The sequence below is a fragment of the Danio rerio genome, chromosome 10 (genome assembly GCF_052040795.2).
Source record: "Danio rerio strain M-AB ecotype USA chromosome 10, GRCz13ab, whole genome shotgun sequence".
Taxonomy (NCBI): Eukaryota; Metazoa; Chordata; class Actinopteri; order Cypriniformes; family Danionidae; genus Danio; species Danio rerio.
In genome coordinates this window covers 32,033,790-32,056,249 of record NC_141030.1, presented here as the reverse complement: position 1 = coordinate 32,056,249, position 22,460 = coordinate 32,033,790, and the positions used below count along the sequence as shown (strand labels likewise).

The 22,460-nt window shown below is 32.7% G+C and overlaps 1 protein-coding gene across 2 annotated transcripts in view; it reads left to right on the top strand.

Moving 5' to 3' along the window:
• The window catches only part of cltca (clathrin, heavy chain a (Hc)), a 58,497-nt gene that overhangs the window by 7,620 nt on the left and 28,417 nt on the right, over window positions 1–22,460 (top strand). The window contains exons 1-7 of one of the 2 annotated variants that reach the window (XM_087268860.1): window positions 623–778; window positions 4,935–5,142; window positions 9,045–9,313; window positions 9,672–9,833; window positions 10,571–10,684; window positions 11,407–11,580; window positions 21,179–21,376. In XM_087268860.1, the coding sequence (XP_087124986.1) occupies window positions 704–778; window positions 4,935–5,142; window positions 9,045–9,313; window positions 9,672–9,833; window positions 10,571–10,684; window positions 11,407–11,580; window positions 21,179–21,376 (1,200 nt within the window). In that variant the 5' untranslated portion in view covers window positions 623–703. 2 annotated transcript variants of the gene reach the window in all.

Genomic DNA, 22,460 nt, shown 5'->3' with positions numbered 1-22,460 from the left:
AACAAACAAACAAAAGGTTACATTAAATTTGAAATGACAATCTCCAATCGTCCCCTTGGGTTAACATGGGCCAACTTTGGCCCGCGGGCCCTATGGGCATCTCTGATCTATTCTAAACTTTAGTAAAAGAAACTGAAAGCATCTTGGATGACCGGAGTGTGACTGAATTAACAGCAAAACATTTTTTTAGTTGAAAAATCCTGTTACTTAAGACATTTATTAGCCAATAGGCAATCCAAAAAAAGGATTTTCAACAAAAGAACTTATGAGCTTTGGAGCCAAGTTCGTTGGCAATTAAATGCTAAACGCTATCGGTGGTAAGCCTTGTAACAGAGGACTGTCCTCATATCCTGCATAATATTTCATTCAGTTTTTCATTGAATGCTCTAAGTGGTGTTGCATAAGTCCAAGGCTTCCCATCTCTTTGTGTCCAGCTGTCAGCTCTGATCTCTGTAATTCAACATGTGCAGCAGCTGGTGCACGAGTTCAAAACATTACAGTCGTGACTGGCTAAACGTCTGTGTCACAGCCTCGACTGCCGCCTCTGAGTTAACTGGTATTCAAGATCTGTCTGGCAACTGATAAAAACCAAGGCTGGGTTTTGGCTGCACATCAGTAATTTAGTTACAACTTCACCCTTCTGGCCATCTGACTTAGCCTTTAGTAGGGTCTGGTTAAGAAGTAGCTGTCAGTTTAGTTGAAAATGCCTCAAGTTAAGATGTCTCCTACGCTAAATTCTCCTCCTCCTCCTCTGGTCCTCTCTGAACCCATTTCAAATGTAAGTCTCTTTTTATATTTGATGTCGCTGCATTTTCTCATCTGCATGTGGTGCTTAGTCATCTGGTGTGAATCATACAGTCTAAACCAGACAAATTATACTAATTTACTGTACAAGAAAAGATCAGCATTTATTAGTTTGCAGTTCACACTAATGAACATAGTTCTCTGCACATCTTTTCCCTCCATCTCGGGGTCAGTTGTACAGCGAGCCTTTGGTGACTCAGACTTAGCTAAGCTGGCATCCCACTGACATTTTATTTAGCCTGTAATTGACTGATCCCAGAGTCTCGTCTTGGTTGATTTGGGTCTAATAATTGAGACTGGGGTGTCTCTTTAATAGCTTGAAACCAGCTTGGATACACGTTTCATTAGTTTTAACAGGGAAGAGTGTGATATGGCAAATGATTACAGTAATTGATGGTGTCAATAGCTCATTCAGGAACTTAATGACTTCGTCCTATTTAAACTATACTATTCACAAAAGCATTGATATCACACATTGATACTTTTTGACAGGCATTTTAAACTGAGATTACTTTCAGAACAATGTGGTCATTGCAAAACTGATTATTTTTTGCTGCTAGTTTTAGCTTCTGCGTGACATGAATTTGGATCAGTAAACTCTTTATAAAACCGGTTTCATTTGCTTTGTGTGTGTAGAACTGCTAGTGGTGTGTGACATTTGACGATTATTTCTATTAATTCAATTTCAATTTATGTTTTGGTGTTTTTGATAATGATTTATTTTGCTAAGCTATCTTGCTGCTAGCTTGGTAGGTTTAGACCTGTCATTGATAAATAAATATGGCACTAAAGGAGTGTTTGACTTGAACAGACTAGGAGTGAGTGAGATTAGGCGAAAGCAGTAAGTTGTAAAGTTAAGCAGTCAAGTCTGACACTTTCTGATCCCTTGTAGTTTGCTACAGTCATGACGGATGTAGGCATGGGCCTGTAAAAGATTCTGACGGTATGATAACCTTGCAAAAAAAATATCACGCTTGCACTGTATTGTGATTACTGCTCTAAAATATTTACATATTTTACATATTTTAAAATTTTTACATATTTACAATATTTACATATTTTAAAATATTTACATATTTTACATTTAAATATTTTAAATGTCTTGGTAAAAAACAAAAAAAAACTTATTTTTTTCCCGCTTTTAAACACAATGGCGCGTCCAAAATCACATACTTCCATACTTTAAAGTAAGTTAAAAAACATGTAGGAACCGAGTAGTATGTGAGAAGTACCCGGATGACCTACTATTTCTGGCACAATTCTGAAGTGTGTTTTCAATGGTATCCCATGATGCACTGCGAGACAATTTGTGAATGGGAGTGAAGTGGGAATGTCACGTGATGATGACAAAATGGAATCCGTAGTAAGTCCAAGCTTCATATACTACTCTTGTTCTTACTGTATAGGACATACTTTTCTATCGGTTGATTAGTAAAAGTCAAGTTCAAATGCAGTACCTACTGAGGAGGCCAATTTGGACACAGTAAAAATATTTTATTTTGAGCAACGTTTAAAATATTTTGAAACATTAAACATGTCAGGCTAAATAAATCAAATAAATAATTGACTTCTGCTTTCTTCATTAGTTTCAAAAACACAAATTTCTTCACAATTTAATATGGTATCTTTGGATATCTTTTCTGCGGGTGCTACTGTGTAAAAAAAAAAAAAAAAAAATCCATATACTGTACAGTCTCAGAAATAAAGGTATGCGAGCTGTCACTCTGGTGGTACCTTTTCAAAAAGTACATATTTGTACTTAAAGGGTGCATATTGGTACCTCAAAAGTATATATTAGTACCTAAAGGTTTTAAGGGGAACACTTTTTACTTTTAGTTACTAATATGTACCCTATCAGCCAGCAGCCCTCTGAGCCCTATTGTGGTTCTTTGATACCACACATGTCAGTGATGTGTTGTCTGTGCCATCTAAAGATGGTCAAATATTCTAACTGGCATGCACTGTATAGTCAGATTATGATCTGTCTGCACAAAACTGCATAAGTGCCCTGTAAAGAAAATCTGGGTTTACCTAGGCATAGTTTAGTGCAGGGATCACCAAACTTGTTCCTGGAGGGCCGGTGTCCTGCAGATTTTAGCTCCAACCCTAATCAAACACACCTGAACTAGCTAATCAAGGTCTTACTAGGTATACTTGAAACACCCAGGCAGATGTGTTGAGGCAAGGTGGAGCTAAACCATGCAGGGACACCAGCCCTCCAGGACCGAGATTGGTGACCCCTGGTTTGGTGCATGGAAATGGACTTACCATAAGCTGTTGTTTCCTCATTCTTATGTAAATTATGCGAGTGTAAAACCCCAGTAATAGCAGATCTATCAGAACACAATACAGACTTTTTATGTTACTCATGGGGCATGTCCTCAAGATTTGCATGTACTTTTGATCATGTTCTACGTCATCTAGCCCTGACGAGCAGCCACATCAACAGGAGATCAGCAGTCAAAACAGAATGATTTGTTGCTCATGGGATCATTTAATATGCATGCCCCACTCTACATTTTGAGATTACAGCAATGATAATTGTCATCTCTTATTTTTTAACCCGACTGTACCAGTTTGTATTCTATGCTTTACTAAGCAACGACTCAACCAGTCATGACTTAAGTGTTGAGTCAGAATGCAAAATGCAGGATATACAGATTATAAATTTACTCCACCACCCTGAATAGGCATAAGTTATGTATAATTGTACTAAGATTTGTAGTTTGAGGTAACATTTACTGCTGAGTATTGTTTAATGCATGTTAAGCATCGTGTCTTATCACTCAGCACCTACTATGATTTTTTTAAGTGAAATAATAGCAATACATTTTATTAAATGTCATCTGTTTATTCGAAGCTTGATATTAATTCCTGGATGTGTTTACATTTACATTATAGCTTCAAAGTACAACATGATACACCTCTGTCTGTCTCTTTTGTCTAGTTTAATTTATAATATTATCCACCCCACCCAACTTGGGAGCAAAATAGGTTACTCTGGAGGTGTATATTAGATAGCTCATTTACTCGAATATTCACGGCCATTCCATATATGGTCAATTTAGAGCTTCTGATTATTATAAGTTATAAATGAGCATATAAGACAATCTATGGAAATATTTTTTTTAACTTGCTTAAGGCTCATACCTACTATTATTTAAATATCAGAGAACAGTTTACCTCATTAAATAAATGCAGTATATGGCAGCTTTAATACACAAAATGTAAATAGGTTGTTGCAAGTTCCAGTCTTACTGAATGAATTATTGAATCATTAAATAATGCAACTAGCGTAAAACTGTTGATTTATTTAAAAAAAAACAAAGCAAGTGATGGATTTTTGAATCGTTGGCTCAAATTTGTTGGAAGTCACTCAAATGAAATCATGCAGGGTTGAAAAACACAAATATTTGCCTCTGACTTTGCTTGTAGCATTCTTTGTTATTAGTTTATTATATTTTTAAATAATGATGATATGCATAGATTATAATTTTTTTCTGAATGCAGTGTTTGCGTTATTAGACACACATTTTTAAATGGCTATAAACCTGTATATGACTGTAATTGGTTTCTTTTGTACGGAGATAGTTTTGTATAATAAAACTATTCAAAAGTCTGTTTCTTGTGTCTGCTCTTTGTGTGTCCCTGAGATAAATTCCTCAAGGCTTTTTCAGATAGTAAAGCCATGTGGTTGACTCGGTGTAGGGAAAAAAGGATTTGCTGCTTCTATGCCACATTTAATTACTGTTCTTATTACTAGAAAGGCTGATCTCATAATACTCTTCAACACACACAATTACTGCTGAAATGTAGTGAAACTACAAAAATTATTTGCTGTTATGGTTTCATCTTTCTGCCTTGTAAATCATGTTTGAGATCCATTTAATCTTCAGTGTGGAACACTGTCATTGATTTTTTTTTAAAAGATTCATTCAGAAAGCAGTTCACAGGGTCAGAGAGACACCTGACCTGATATCACTTAAGAAATAAAATCAAATTATCTCAGTATTCTTGACTCTTAAAAAGGATGAAATGGAAATAAAAATGAGAATTGTATTAATCAGATTTTTTAAAAAAAGTGTATAGTGTGCTCATTCAAATGAAATAAAACTGTTCTCTTTTCCTAGCTCCAAAATTTGGGGATCAACCCAGCCAACATCGGGTTCAGCACCCTGACAATGGAATCGGATAAGTTCATCTGTGTCCGGGAGAAGGTTGGAGAACAGGCGCAGGTGGTGATCATTGATATGGCGGACCCAAACACCCCCATCCGCAGGCCCATCTCTGCAGATAGTGCCATCATGAACCCTGCGAGCAAAGTCATTGCCCTCAAAGGTAGGAGATCTAGATTGTTAGTGCATTAGCTATTTGTAGTAACCTAATTGTAATGACTAGTTGACAACAGAATCATAGAACTGATCCAATTGTTGTTTTAAACTAGAATTTAAGTTGTCTTGTTTTCTTAGCCTCATTCATTCACCCAGAATCTCTTTTTAGTTAAAATTATGCTATACCTATTTCTTAAGCAAATGTTTTTGCATTTTCCCTCATTATAGGCTACATCTTATCTTAAAGTAACATGATATGTTGTGTATTTTTTTGTCATGCAGCCATAATTGCTTTGTCTTTTTGTTTTGTTTCCTTTTTTGTTGCTGCTTTCTCATGTGTATGCAGACGGTGAGTTAACATTTTAGTACAATGATCTGTGAAAGTTATAATCCTGTTGCTAAAATGAACATCATTTTATGTAGAGTTGCTTGGCCTCATTGCTTAACCATGTGTAGGTGTTACTAAAGCCTCCACTTCAAGCTATAAAATGTCTTAAATAATGCATGTATGCTTTTTATTTGGAAATTAATACTTGTCATATTTGGCCATGACAATATTTTTGTTTATTATAGTTTCTTTATATTCAGAGTGTGTCTTTTGTGAAAACAGCTGTATTGTAAAAGGCAACAGTATTGCTTTTGCAAATTTAGGAGAGGTGTGCCTCCAGGTTTGGACTTAGGCCCCATGCAAATTTAAGCTATTGTGGGCAATGTAAAGGCAACATGTCCTGGCATCTCTCTGATATAGTTTACATAAATAAAGACTGTTTAGCCAACAATATACCACATTATTAACTTTGGCTAAACAGGATTTGACTTTCACAAACTTCATAGCTTGAATGTTCACATCATGTTGATTTATGTAGAAACATGTAATCCAGTTTCTCTTTCTGGGGTTTGAAATATTGTTGGGCATACATTTTGCTTTTCTGTTTATTTAATTTACTATCATTTAAAATGCTTGCTATATCAAGTAATTTCCTCCACCCTCACCGTGTAATCTTAACATCAAGTGTCTTAAGTCCATGTAAATGAATCTGGGTAAAGGTAGCCTCCTAGTTTTATGGTTCTAGTGGTAGTTCATAGTCCAGTAGGCTTTACATAGGTTGTATTTAGGTAGCTGTGTGACTAATGCTGTATCGGTGATGTGGTAGATGTTGAATAATGTATGGATATGAATGTATGATTAAATATCAGTAGAATTTAGCACTAAATTCTGAGCCATGTATACAGTTGGGACTTTTGTCATGCTGTGCAAATGGCTAATTTATAGTCATCTCTTCAGTCTTTAGCCTGTTATTAATTGTAATTGGCATGTTAAATGATGCTAATGGGTGACACAGTATAATAAATGCAATTTTCTGCTTGAACAAAGTCGATATGTGGCATCAAACCTGTTTGTTTGCCTTTTCAATAGAGAGAAAAAGAGCAGTAAATGGCTTGCGTTGGCGAGCCAAAACAGTTACTGTCATAGCTTAAAACTCGATTAGCTTTTAATCGATTGCTTGTTTGCGACTACAGACCATTTTATTAGCCTATTTTGGGTTCATAATATCCTGTATGGTTCAGAAAGTTAATTTCCTGAGCAATATTTAGCCTTGCTCAGCTGTGCTTTTGTTCACAATGCTTATAAATCTGATTTGCTGCTATTCAGGACTGACTGTCAAATGTTTTTTTAATATAATTTAATACAGATTTGATTTTCTTGTCCAAAGGTAGGGTTTTTAAGCAAGAATTGACAAATATATGTTATGATTTTCAGATGTTGTCATTGTCTTCTGTTTAGGGTATTAGGGCATATAGTGCAGGTTTTTGCTCTGTTATTATTGAGACAGTCAAAAATGTGGATTCAAATCCCTTCTATCCCTTTCCCACTCTGTAAAGCTCGCGCTCCCACCCTTGTCATGTGATTTGACTGTTTTGGCTGTATTATGGGAATCATCCACAAAGGCCTGAAACACATTAATTTTCGCTTCCATCTATGCATATGGATGAAATTCAGATCTCTGCAGCAGTCAGCTTCACAGCAGCGTGCAATCTCACACTTGTTATACTGCAAATTTGAAGTCGGCATGTAATTTACTATTCAATCAATTTTCTAAATGCATGTCATTGATCTTAGCGTGAGCAAATCAAACTATGCATATGTTTTTCTTTCTGTGAAAATGATTTCTTGACTTTGATCCTAGGCTGCTTAAACTCCATCTTCGCAAGCTTAATTTTACACCTGCCTCCATTTTTAGCATAACACCCACATCTCAAAATTCAGTCAACAACTTTCGGACAGAACCTGTCCTTACCCCATATATATATCTTTTTTTTCTTGTCTATATGTCACAAAATGGAAAACCAGTTTTGCTACTTGTTTCATTGCAACTTTTATAAAACTAAAAATAGGATAGACCAGCAACCCGTTTGAAGTCAAGTTGAACCCAAAATTTACTATATATTACAATCAGTGTTCTTCTTCTTAGGTTTTTTTTTTATTTGTGTGTAATTCAGTTGTCTGACTTGGATGAACTTAACAGAGGAAATAATTATTTCTAGCCCCAAAAAGGCAGGGCCTCCAAGTCGCACCTATCTATTATGTAATCATAATAGACCACAGGGAGTTTTGAAGTGCTTACCAGCTAAAATTCATTTTATGTAAAGAACTCAAACTCCTGAAACAAACTCCAAACATTTTTTCTTAATCTATTGTTTGACTTTCCTTGAAATATTTTGGGACTTTAAGACATACTAGCCGTGTAAATGGCATTCTTACTCCTACTTTAATATTTTTTACTTTTGTTTTTATTTATTAATGCAAGAATTTGCCTTTTTTTGTTGTTGTTTTTGGGTGAACATGACTCTCTGCCTTCACACTCTGGTCAAATGGTTTCCTCAGGCTAGAACCACTGCAAAATTATAAAAAGCATTTCACATTAACTTTAGGAATCTTTGTTTCATACTGCGAGCTAGGCCTGTCACAATGATCAATATGTTGACTTATCGACATATCAATTTTGGTGATGCGATATATATTGCCCATACATACATAAAAAAAAAAAACAATTCTAGCCATATTTCAGCTAATTGTGCAGCCTCTTAATCTCTGTTAGATGTGCCAGTGTCAGTATGACAAAAAAACACTAGTATTTACAATAAAGTACTGTAGTATATTTTCATGTGGGTGCCTGAAGAATGAAAATAGATCTGTTACTTTTTTCTTTAGTTCTTTTTACCTTGGACATTTTTTGTATATTATTATTGTTGTTGTCATTTATTGGTTTAGGATATACATTTTCACATTCTGATTCCAGTGCTTAATTATTAAATTGTTAAAAAGACTAATTAAAATATTCCTAAGAAAAAAATATTGTGTACTTTCATTATGATGCTATTATAGTGTCTAAATTGGCTTAAAATGACAATAATGTTGTTTATCACAATACATTTTGGTGCTATATATCGATCTACAAAAAATAGATATTGTGACAGGCCTACTGCAAGCCTTGTCTTAAATGTATGTGCACACATAGATTAAACATTAAATTCAGCACATAGATGAGTAATCTTTTAGGAGTAATTGGTTGGAAGTTAATCAGGTGAGTTGCTGCCAAGTTTTCCTTTCCAATAACACACAATTCCCACGTGTGTGTACAGTAAACCTTTTGTTGAATCAATCTCTGGTGTTTAATTTTGAGTTTGTTCTGTTCACAAATTCTCCTACATCTCGCTTCTTGATTGCTTGGCTTCATTTGTCTTAATTGCTGAATAAGCTGTCATGGTGGGCTTGCCTGATGCACTTCCATCCATGACTGACAATATTTCTGCCCTGATGTCTTTTGTAAGCTAATTCATTTATTTCATGTGTGTAAATGGTAAAATGTTTTCTCTATGATTGTTTTTCTCCTGTTTTCTTCTCAGCTGCCAAAACCCTTCAGATCTTTAATATCGAAATGAAGAGTAAGATGAAAGCCCACACCATGACCGATGACGTTACTTTCTGGAAGTGGATCTCCCTCAACACTGTTGCCCTCGTGACCGATAACGCCGTCTATCATTGGAGCATGGAGGGAGACTCTCAGCCGGTCAAAGTGTTTGACAGACATTCCAGTCTGGCAGGCTGTCAAATCATCAACTACCGCACTGATGCCAAGCAGAAGTGGCTGCTGCTCATTGGCATTTCTGCTCAGGTGTCATTATCATTTTAAAGAACCGTTCTGGATTGTTGGTCTAGAATTATTTTGGGTTACACTTTAGTTTAGGTCACAGTTCACAGTATTAACAAACCATTAACTAACACTACTAGCTTAATAAACTACTTATAAGCTGATTATCAATAGTTAGTAAGGTAGAAGATGGGTAGGATTAGGAATTCAGAATATTTTATAACTACTAATGAACTGTTAACATCTTAATAAAGGCCAGTAGTTAATAACACGAATAGTGACCTAAACTAAAGTGTACCTTATTTTACTTTGTCTGTCATTCAATTAAACGTTGGATATTGAATCAAATCTTAAATCTCAAAACTGTTCTTTCATTTTGTAGCAAAACAGAGTTGTTGGAGCCATGCAGCTCTACTCTGTTGATAGGAAGGTGTCTCAGCCTATTGAGGGGCACGCCGCTGGCTTTGGTCAATTCAAAATGGAGGGAAACACTGAAGAATCCACTCTCTTCTGTTTCGCTGTGCGAGGTCAGGCAGGCGGAAAGGTGCGTTTCCATATGCATGCATACATTTGTACATTTCAAGAGTGCATCTAAGAATTGACATGCATTTTTTTTTCATTGCCGTAGTATTAAAAACTAATTTTTACTTTTAATCAAAGCAGAACAAGGAACTTTTACCTACATAAGGACATTGAAGCATCAGTCTGTTGCATGATTTTTGTCATAAATGCAAGCACAAGCTTTTGTTCAAAGTGACTTACAATTGAGTTACTGCATATAATCACTTTGACCTGATATGTTTCAATCCAATAAAAAGACAAGTTATTTAGTTATCAGTATTCCCAAGACAGTTATCTAAGAAACAGTGGAAGTAGAGCTGGGCGATATGGCAAAAATGAAACCCTGATAAATTATTTTCCAAACTGAACAACAATATATATTTCGATATCAGTTGTTTATTCTTTCAGATTTAAAATAGTATCCCAACAGTGACTAAAGATGCAAATTAAAGGATCTGTTAAATGGCATAACCTATTTTTAGTGGCCATTTTTGCAATTCGATATGATAACATTTATCGGCCCAGCCCTAATTGGAAGTAGTCTAAATAGTTTTCTTTCAGGCATGAACTACAGTTTTTAGTTTCTAGTTTTGGTTTAATGTTAATGTTTCTTATATTTTTTACAGTATTCACAACTTTCCTTGAATTTCTCATTTATGTGTCACATTTAAAATGTGTTTTATGAGATTTACTAGAGAATTCATTATCATTATTTTTCAGCTTCACATTATTGAAGTGGGCACACCACCAACAGGCAACCAGCAATTCCCAAAGAAAGCTGTGGATGTGTTCTTCCCACCAGAAGCACAGAATGACTTCCCTGTAGCCATGCAGGTATTTATTGTTGTTGTTGTTGTTTTTGTTTGGCAGTGAAAGAGACTATAATTTGTTCTACTAAACTGTATGTGCTACAGTTTGTGGTTAAAAAATACATTATTAATTTGCAGTAATGATAGTAGCATATGTTTGATTTTTGGATAAATTAAAGGTCCCATGAAATTAAAGTTTTTTTTTTTTTTTAGATGGTAGTATCAGGATCGTTAGTTTTTAAGATATCTATAAGCTAGTATGCTCCTAATAAAGTTTACAAGTTATAAAACTAATGTGTAAAGTTTGTAGTTTCACTTTCACCTAAATAGATCAACGGTTTTATTAACGTCACCTCATATTTCAGTTTCTCATCAAATCATGACTAATCAAATGCTCTCTAGTGTCTAACATGCTCCACCCCTTTCAAGATGCTTCTTTTTTTTCATTTGATGCACTTTAGCTCAACCACTTCTACTAGCAGAGCTGTGATGAAACAAAACATTATTGGCTTTTTTTTTTAAAGGGTGAAGAGCTACACCACGTCCCACCCTCTTTTTCACCCTCTTTTGAGTTTTGGTTGATATTATGTCAAACATTGCATAAAAATGCATATTTCAAAGCACTTCACGGGACCTTTAAGTTGTTCAAAAGGGACCATAAGGACATGGTTACAAAAAGTGTCCAAATAAATGCTACTCTTTCTATTCTTCAAACAAACCTATCTATTGTGGTCTCTTGTCACACAGATCAGTTCCAAACATGATGTTGTGTATCTCATCACTAAATATGGCTACATTCATCTGTATGACCTGGAGACGGGCACCTGCATCTACATGAACCGAATCAGCGGGGAGACCATTTTTGTGACTGCGCCCCATGATGCCACAGCTGGGATTATCGGCGTCAACAGGAAAGGACAGGTATGTGCTGAAACTTAAATGTAAATGAATCCATGTGGTTTGAATGACATGCGTATCCTGAAACTTATGCATGGCTTGATTTCCTCCTTGAAGCAAATTGAACTACTAAAAGTGCCACAATATTTACAATTTTCTGGGAAATCAGCCTTCAAATGGCTCACTTCTTGTTGTCTCTGCATATTAAGCTGGGTTAGGAGGACGCACATTAAACACTGAACTAAATTACACGCTTCAGCTGTAATTAGTGTCAGTATTTCAAATTTCGAGCAGCTGTGTCACTTTGATCCTGCACTGCAAAGCTCTGTGTGCGTTTGCTCGGATCTCCACTCTGTCAGAGGGAATCTAAGGAGGACACAGCTCAGCTGATTACCCCAGAGGCAGAACATTTAATACTCCCGTCTTACTGAGACATGGAAACCACCCATCCTCCTTCTGCTTTTTTCCTCTATTTTTTTTTTACCAATTCCCTTCAGCGAAGCTTAGGGCATCTCATCCTGAAATTTTCAACTAAAACTTGTCGATCGAGGCCACCATAGATATTAAAGGGATAGTTCAATTAAAAACGACAATTTATTCAACCTTAAGTGGTTATAAACCTTTGAGTTTTTCTCTGTTGAACACAAAAGAAGATATTTTTTGACAAAAGCTGAAATCCATTAACGATTGACATCAATGCTTACAGCTATCCAGCTTTATTTAAAATCTCAGAAAGATTTGAAACAAGTTAAGGGTGAGTAAATGATGATAGATTTTTAAATTTTGGGTGATCAATCCCTTTAAATGGTTTGTTCCCTTCAAAATAAAAATTATCATTTTCTCAACCGTCCTTCCATACTTTTAAGAAATTAGTACTTTTGAGGAACAAAGTAATATTTTTAATCATCATCCAAAATTCTAATGCCTCAAAATTAGGCCTGTCACAATAATCAATATATAGACTTATTGTGAAATACTTGGAGTGGACCTCAACAATTTTTGCCATTGAAATATATATTTACAAGTTCACAAATAACGTTGAAACCATTTTAAAATGACATTTACATCCTACCTCACTTTTGTCAAAGTTTATAATTGGACATTTACCCAACAGGACATTTAACAGTATGTATAATAGGATGTTTACCTTTTTAACATCAAATTATAGAATCTAAAGCTTAAGAAGTATTTTAAAGTGTTTGTGGCTATTTGTATAACTATACTGTTGTATAATTTATGTATTTAGTGGCATAAAATTATCTCAAAACTACAATTATATTGCTTATCAAACGCTAAACAATTTCTGTGGCAATAAATTCCTTATCGTAACAGGCCTACTCAAAATACAGGGTAATACAGTTGATGTCTTTAATCCAAGTCTTGGGATTTAAATTTGGTCTTTTATTAATGCATGGACATTAATAAATGATGATAAATGAATTTGGTTAAAAATAATTGCATTCTGTTTTGTAAATGAACATTTCCTAATGGCTTGGAATGAGTCGTGGTCTGTACCATAGGCATTTTCAAATTGGCAGGTTTAGTTTGATTTAAAGTCAACAATGGCTAAGTTTACATGGACATCAGTAATCAAATTATTGGCCTTAATCTAAATAAGACAATAATATGATTAAGGCGTTTTTCAAATGTTCTTTTCATGATTCCGTTTTACATGTGATGGCACATAATTCGATTAACGTCATTGCGTCACTACACTATCCACGTTTCATGTACAATTTCATGTGATTTCACTTGATTAAGGTGTTTACATGTCTGTACTGCACTTTAATAATGCGACTAAAATCGGCATACTCCACGTCTTAATCCGGTTTCTGTTTAGTTCAATCATGACCCTAATCCGATTAAATGAAGCAAGAATTGCAGTTTAGATGGTCTTAATACTCAGTATTGTCTTAATAACATTAAAATCTGACTATGTTTACATGGACACCAATATTCTGATTTTATAAAGTATAGACTTGTAAACGCCTTAAACTATTACCGTCATGTAGGATTTTCCCAGTGTTTCGCAACAGGATAGTCTATACATTCACGGTTGTTTGATACTATTCTCTACTCCTACCGAGTCAGGGAAGGACCACAGACACCTGCATCGCGAAATGCAGAGTTTTTTTTCCCCATACGGCGTGCAGTATCAAATTCCATTAAAACAACACTCTTATTATATTCTCTTTTTCAGATTAAGGCAAATAATTTGATTACTGATGTCCATGTAAATGGAGTCAATAATGCGGCTATTTGGTTAATGCAGTAGTCTGTTTCTTAAACTAGTGCAGAACAAAAAACAAAAACTGGATAATATTTGACCAAAAATGGGACTGAATGCTGAACCACTTCTGTTTTTTTTTTTCATGGTAGTCTCTGCTGTCCAATATTTCATTTTAGGCACAAAAAAGTGACTTTTTGCAGCAGCGTCTTCATTTTTTTGTTGTTTATTTTTTAATTGTCTAGAACTGATTAATAAGTGTAAACGCATAATAAGTGATGACAATTTTATCTGTGGGTGAGCTAACCCTTTAAAAATACATTAATCCCCTGAACTATATTCAAAAATGATTTCTCCTTGGTTCAGCATGTTAGATTTCAGAACATTGGAGTTATAAATACAAAGGTTTTCAGACTCTCAGGTGAATCAACACTTCTGTCCAAAGGCTTTTTCTATACACAATACTCCATTATAAGCCTGTTAATGGATCCCTTGAGCGGGTAAATAATTTTCCAGTCATGCCAGAGAAAGTCTTAAATTATGCATTGGGTGACAGAAAGCCAATCCAAACCGTGTCACGCTGAACCTGAAGAGCACTGTTACTGCTCTTAATAATACAGAACCTCCACCTGGATCAACCAACAAAGCCATGCACAACATCACAGAGGTGAATGAAATAGAGTTAAAGCGGTGGCCAATCAACTTTAATTAATTTGTCCAATGTAACGTATTCAGACATATTTAAATAAAAAAATCACATTATTTTTCACTTTTGTTGTTCACCTAAAAAAAGCTGTTTACACTTATGTTTCCTAGAAGCCCTTCCCTCTTAAATATGCAATAGGCTCTGATTGGTTAGCTGGCCAATTGCGTATTTTTGAAGGAGGGGCTTCTATTGTGTTCTAACTGGCTAGCCTCTTTCTGTGTGTTTGGAAACATTTCACTTGTGGACAGGTTCATGTAAATTTAAGGGTTTATGATGTTACAAGCCTGTCATTTGATGTAGGCCTTAAAAAGCTAATACTGTAAAGATAATGTCTCATTCCAATATTAACTGAGCATCGTAAATTTGCTCCGTTTATGCTCAAACTGTAATATTATACTGCAAATAAACAAAATAATCAGATACATTTAATGCATTGATCATCTCGTAAGATTATTTGAGTGTTTGCTTTTTGCACTTGGTCAAATGTTCCATAATATGGTTACAAATCTATTATTTAATTTGGTAGCAAGACTGTGCACATTGTGGGTGGATTTGTAGTAAATTTAACCCTTATTTGAAAGTGATTTTATTTGAGTGCAGATAAAGGGAAAAGGAATGCATATCTCTCTTCCTGTGGCTATTTCCCCTGCTCATGTTGGCATTCTCCATCTTCCTGTCCTCTGCGCCACTCAGCACTGGTGGGTGATGAAAAGTCAGGCTGTAACCAGCTGCGTCTGCACTCGTGAGCGGAGTGACCTTGAGAGAGAGCCTTCACTGAAAATAGCTGCAGAGAAGGCAAGAGGGAGGCAGGCCGAGAGAGAGAGAAAAAAAAGTAGCAGTTATCATGTGATCTTGCCGTGGGAGGCATTGACTGGCGTCCTAATTCCTTTCACGTTAACAGAGGCGGAGCCTGAGTGCCAGTCATAGCATGCGTAGGAGAGACGCGTCATCAGCTGCTGTGACATCATGCTTTGGCTTTTGTCAATCAGTCAAGCACACCATATGATTTCTGAATTCAGCCACTGTAACATGACTCTCAGTAAGTCAAAAGTCTGCTCTGTTGCTTTTAAAGCCACTAGGCAGTGTCTATAGACTGTAAAACAAATAAAATGTTAAGATGATGATAAAAATATGATTTATGTAATAGAAATGACCTCTGTGCATTATTTTTGTAATGAATATAAATTACATAGGTTTTGTTGACAAAATATTGCTTTTTTGTTGTTAGTGTTAGTCATAATAAAAAAAAATTTAACTTTACAGTGTTAAAATCATATATTTTATTTAATTGACTGTTATTAAGCAAACAAAACGTGTTAATGCAATTCTGACAAAAAATCTAATTATTTGTTTTTAACAAACAAACAAAATGATCTAATAGTAATGGCAGTGGAATATTTAATTTTCATAATTCAGACTTTATTCACTTATGAGTGTTTCCTTCGTTAGTAATAATAAATAATTATTAGCATATTATTAGTCTCAAAATAATCAATTTTAACAATTGATCATAATAGAAGAAAAAAAAATTCTTGATCTATTAATGATTTATTAATTTAATCTGTTTTTTAACATTTAAAAATATATTTTCTACATCAATAAATTATTGTTATTTATTATTAGTAGTAGTAGTAGTAGTTGTATAAATAATTTAATTTAATCTATGTTCTATAACATTAAAAATTAAAAATGTTTTATTACATTTTTAAAAACAGATTTTCTAAATCAATAAATTATTGTAGTTAATTTTTATTAATAACAATAATATAATTTATTATCAATTTAATCAATGATTTATAGCATTTTAAAATAAATTTCCTTGGCAATGAATTAATGTTGTTGATAGTTGTTTATTATTATTATTATTATTAGTATTATTATTAATTTGTCAATAAATCAGTAAATTATTATTACTATTAATTTTATTTAATCAATGTTCTATAACATTTTAAAAATAGATTTCCTTTATTAATAAATTATTGTTATTATTTTTATTATTAATAATAATATAATTTATTGTCAATTTAATTAAGGATTTATAGCATTTTAAAATATATTTCCTTGGCTATTAATTATTATTATTGTTGTTGTTTATTATTATTATTATTATTTGTCAATATATCAATAAATTATTATTATAATTATTAATTTTAACATTTATAATAACATTTTTAAAAATATATTTCCTATATCAATAAATTATTATATTTATATTATTAATTTATAAATTTAATGTTCTTTAGCGTTAAAAAATAAATTTCCTATATTTAAATTAACAATAATAATAATAATTATTATTATTATATTATTATTATTATTATTATTAATTTCAAAATTTTGTCAGTTTTCTATAACATTTTAAAATACATTTCCTGTATCAATAAATTATTATTACTATTACTAATAATAATAGTTTGTTGATATAGAAAATATATATTTAAAATATTGTAGAACATTGATTCAATTGATAAATTAATAATAATAATAATATACAAATACACTATTTTATTATAATTGGTTGCATGTTGTTTTTATTTATTTATTTATTGGTATTTATTTATTTTTTTTATGCTGTTTTCCAAACTACTTATCTCTGAAGAATCAATGGCTTTTAATTATAAACATTATTTATTATTCTGAAAAACAGAGATATAATCTTTTCCATTTGCTGACCAGTACAGGGATGTTCTCTGTGCAGATGTTGCAGTTGTTTGGGCTCCTCATCAGGATTGACTCATTATTACTATCATCATCTCCTCAGGCCTTGGGCTTTTATTGATGTCAATGCAGTGTTTTTCCCCCGTTGGCCACTGCAGCCTCTGTCTGTCACAGTCTCGCACACGTATAATCTCTCTTTCTGCTGGCCCTCTCCTTTTCTCCTTCTCTCACTGCCTCTTTGTGGAGAGAAGCTGATAGACACAATGAGCCGCTCTATTTTTACTCCTCTTTAGTATCTCGGGCTGAACTGACCCATATTGTTGGGGGTGGGCTGTGCGGGTTTAAGCTGAGAGTGATGAGCATCCATGCAGAATAAAAACTGTGACTTTGACCTGCTGTTGCCTATCTAGAACACACACAGTAGAGCACAAACACTTACCATATGAGCTCACAGCTGAGATATGGTGATGTACAGTTCACTTTGAACACATGACTGGTTACAAGAAGTTAAAACTTTTATCTTTATTAATTGGCAAGACTTTTTTAGTTACAATTTTATTTGCATTTTATAAAAATTTGAGTTTTGTATTTATATTTAGATATCCTATTTATTTTAATGAATCTTCTCTTAAACTAATCCTAAGTTATTTTAGTCATTTTAAATATTATAATATTTATGAAATTATTAACTTTTTAGTTTGGTATTTTTTCAGATATTTTTTTTTATATTTGTTTTTACTACTTTTTTTCATTTTATTTTGATTATTATTTTTTATATTTATTTTTGTCAAATCAGTTTTAATTAGACAAAGATTCTGGAAAATGGATTCCCTGTTTTACAAATTTTGTACACATATTTATTTATTTTTATTTGTGTTTATTTGTTTTATTAGTGGGTTTTTACTTTTTTTTTTTCTTTTTTTTTTGTCAAATCATTTTTTTCTCCCAATTCCTTTTTAATATGTTTTAACATGTACATACACATTTCCACTTGTGGGATCCAACACAAACTTACAAACAAAAGGCTTTTCAGTATTTTACATCAGAATACAATAACACCTCTGTTACTAATCTTCTAGTAAGACATTTCCTAATCCACCATCTTTTTAAAAACAGCTTAAAAGGTCCCCAAACTCCATCAAAAATGATGTATCTATTTCTTATCATACAAGTAATTTTTTCCATTGTCATGTTTGTTACTATCTTTTTCAGCCAACTTAAATCGGTTTTTATTGAAGACAAAGATTCAGAAAATGGATTCTGTTTTACGTATTTTGTCCACATTTATTTATTTTTATTTGTTTTTATTTGTTCCTATTTGTTTATTTTGTTTATTATATTTATATTTTGTCAAATCAGTTTTTATTAAAGACAAAGATTCAGGAAAATGGATTTTGTGTTTTACATATTTTGTCCAGAATTGTTTATTTTTATATATTTTATATTTCTTTATTTATGTAGTCAAATCAGTTTTTATTGAAGGCAAAAATGCAGGAAAATGGATTCTCTGTTACATATATTGTCCACTTTTTAATTTATTTATTTTTATTTATTAAAATAATAATACAATATATAAAATAATCTAATATTTAAAACAATATAACCATATATAATATGGTTTTAGTGCATTATCAGTGATTTAGTATTTTATTTTTATTAATGTAACAGTAAAATCTTAATATTGACGTTATTTTGTATATTAGCTGATGTTAACTTTTACAACTTTTGTTCTTTATGTAGTATTTAATATTAACATTTAAGATTTATAAATGCCGTGGAAATATTATACATATTTTTAATGTGAATTTATATAACTTGATTAAGGCTAACTGTTAAGATAGACCGGGCGAATGGGAGGCAAAGTGTCACAGAAGCCATTGATAAAAGTGAAGAGTGATTTTTATTTGGCACAAAGTATAAAAATCCAACAAAAAGGCGAAAGTGACAAAATAGCAATAAAGAAAAATAAACTATACAATATTTACAAGCTTGTTTAGCTAAATCTAGAAAAAGATCTAAACGAAATCTGCCAATAACATAATGCAACCTACGCCTACAACTACCTATACAGAGTAAATGTTTGGGGCTCATTTATCATTGGCCCCGCCCATGGGTTATACCATTCTACACGTTGTAGGGTAACATGTAGACAAATAATAAATAAGGCATTAAACAAAAGAATAAATTAATGCAAGCAAATAAATATTTATACAAAACCCAAAATATAACACAACAAACAACCAATACAAATATATTGATTTTTATCACTGACCGTTAGCTAATGTTAACACATGCAACTTTTTTTTATGTATTAGTATTTAATATTAACATTTAAGATTAATAAGTGCTGTGTAAAACTTGATTAAACCTTACTCTAACGTGTTATCAATTCATCTTAATATAACATTCCCTCGCTTGTCTAGTCGGATCCATGTTCAAGTACATACAGGTTAAGTGTCTATTAAACATCACAAGTCAGTTTTATTGCCTTGCGGATGTCAGCATTTCAGCCTAGTAGCTAGAAATCGTCCTTCCGGGTTTAATAAGAGCTGTACCTCCAGAGAAATATAGCTGAACACTGTGCTTTTTGATGGGCTTTTGGCAGCATCCGTTTGTGTCTCTTGGCCAAACATCCACAGTAATAATGTCAGACTTTACAAGCATCTCTCAAACACTCCTCTGGCTGGTCAGTAATTTCTAGAGATCTTATTGAACAGTTTTACTGGAAAAACTATTTAAGTCAAGACCCTGTGAACTAACAAAAACAGTTCTCGCCATGCTTCCCCAGTTGATTGATTACATAAAAAAAAAAAAAAAGGTTTTTAAAAATGTTATTGAAAATCTGCTTTTCTAGTACAAGAATTGTGTTTTAATATGTTAGTCAAAAGTTTTCTTTATAATTTATTTTTTATTTTTTTTTATTTCTTGTAGAATAAAATGTTAAAATATTATCAATAAACTAAATGTTATAATATATAATCTGGCAAATAATATTGTAAAGACTACAGCACTTCTGAAGTGCCTTTTAAAAGTATCTTTTGTATTTTACATTTTCAGACATAAGTGTCAGGTGAGTGTGACAAAATGAACAGTTGAAATTTTGATGGTTCTTTATATTAGGAAAAAGAGAGAAAAAAACACATCCCCATATCTCAAACTTGACTTTGTTTTTCCCGTCTTGCTTTAAGACGTATTTTTCGTGACATCTTTGTTGAAAGTGTACACCTTCCACTTCTCATTGCACTCTTCCTGATCATGTTACATACTAGAAGACGGCTTAGCTTCAGCTGATACGAGGTGTTATGTTTTCTCATTAAGGGTCATGGAAAGGTGATATTAGATAGCAGTTCAGCTAAAATATATATCCGATTCCAGCTGCTTTTATGCTGGTGAATGTGACCAAGATTTGTTATATATTTCATACATTTAAAGTTATACATGTTAAAAGCATTTGAAGGGTTTAGATACCGGCGGATATGTCTGAACTTGTCTAAAGATGCTAAGTTCTGTTAAAGCTTCGTTGAGAAATAAGACCATTTGAAGTATACCTATAACAACAATAAAAAAAATCTATTATATATAAAATAGTAATTTATTAATTTAAATTGTAGTTATAATAAAATGATTAGTGATGATGATGATAATGATTATGATGGATGATAATCATAATAGACTTTGAAGTCTATTGCATTATTAAATAATTTTGTTTGTTATTTAATTGCATTGAAACTCTTTTAAGAATTTAAGAAATGAAAAACACTCAAATGTTAAAAGAATGGGAGAGTCATTACTTGCAAAAATATGTGTTAATATAATTTTTAAAATAGAAAATTTCTTTTGTATGTTTAATTAAAAAATATGGCCTCAGAGTTATTCCTCCTTCTTTTTCTAGTTTCTTCTATGTAACCGTAATATGTGGAAATGAATTGCCTCACTTGTATCTCAATGTCTGTGGATAAGGTGTAAAGGCAACTTAATGATGAATATAAATTGCAAACTTGATGCCTTTTTATTGTGTGTTTGTATTCTAGGTGTTGTCAGTGTGTGTTGAGGAAGAAAACATCATCCAGTACATTACCAATGTGCTGCAGAATCCAGACCTGGCTTTACGGATGGCAGTCCGCAATAATCTGGCTGGAGCTGAGGAGCTGTTCGGACGCAAGTTTAACAACCTCTTTGCCGGTGGAAATTTTGCAGAGGCAGCTAAAGTAGCTGCTAATGCTCCAAAGGTTAGGAGAACACTGCTGTAATAAATGCTTATAAGAATAACTAAAATATTACTCATTTGATTTGATTATACCCGATTATACTGCCCCACCTAGAAAAAAATGTTTGGATTGCAACTGTCGCTAGTTAACAAACTCAATGCAAATTTTTTTTAACACCCTATAATTTCTAAAATATCAGCCTCTACCAAATAGTTGATATGTCAGTTTATGGTAAAAGTACAGGGATTAATAAATATACTATGACAAATCTGAAAATATTAAGTGTAAATCATTTGTGCCAATCTTTTAATTTTCTTTAACAGTCATTATTCAAAACAGTAAAAAATGGTCAACAGTTTGGCAGAGCAGCAGTCAAAGGGTTAAATGAAATTTAGTAGTAATATGTTATTATTATTTTATTTATTTTAGTTAATATTGTATAAATTGTGTAATTTACTATTTAATTACTAATTGTATGTAATTTACTAATTTCACCAACAACAAAAAAGATAGTTTGTATTGGTGCATTGCGTTCTTTTATTGAATGAACTAAAACACTGTTAAAAAGTCACATTTAAGTTTCTTTAAGAAATTAATTTGAATTACAGAAGCTTAATAAATTAAAACATGTACAAATATTATCCAGCGGCAGACCAACATTTTCTTAGCAAATGTGAAGGTATCTAAGAGTAAGTTCTTTTTTGCATTGAGAGTGACTTGTTGGAAAAATAATTTAGGAAAAAGCATCCTGGTGTGAGGTCTACATCTTTTCCTAACAAAAATGAAGTGTCATGGGCCAGCTGAGACCAAAAAGAATGACGTGCAGGACATTCCCCATAATAATAAAAATAAGTGCTAACTGTCCTCTGTGAACATAAATTACATTCTGGGGAAGGTGATAAATGCATTTAAAATAGTTTAAAGGGGATAAATTAGCTTTAATTGTATTGAATTATTTTCATTAATCATTGTACCTGAATACCTTTATTGTATTTGTCTATGCTAGTCAATTTATTATTAGATTATAATGAGATGCACTCCCCTACAGAATCATCCCAAATCAATCTAACATCAAGTTATTTTCAAGTAGAGATCAAGTTGAATA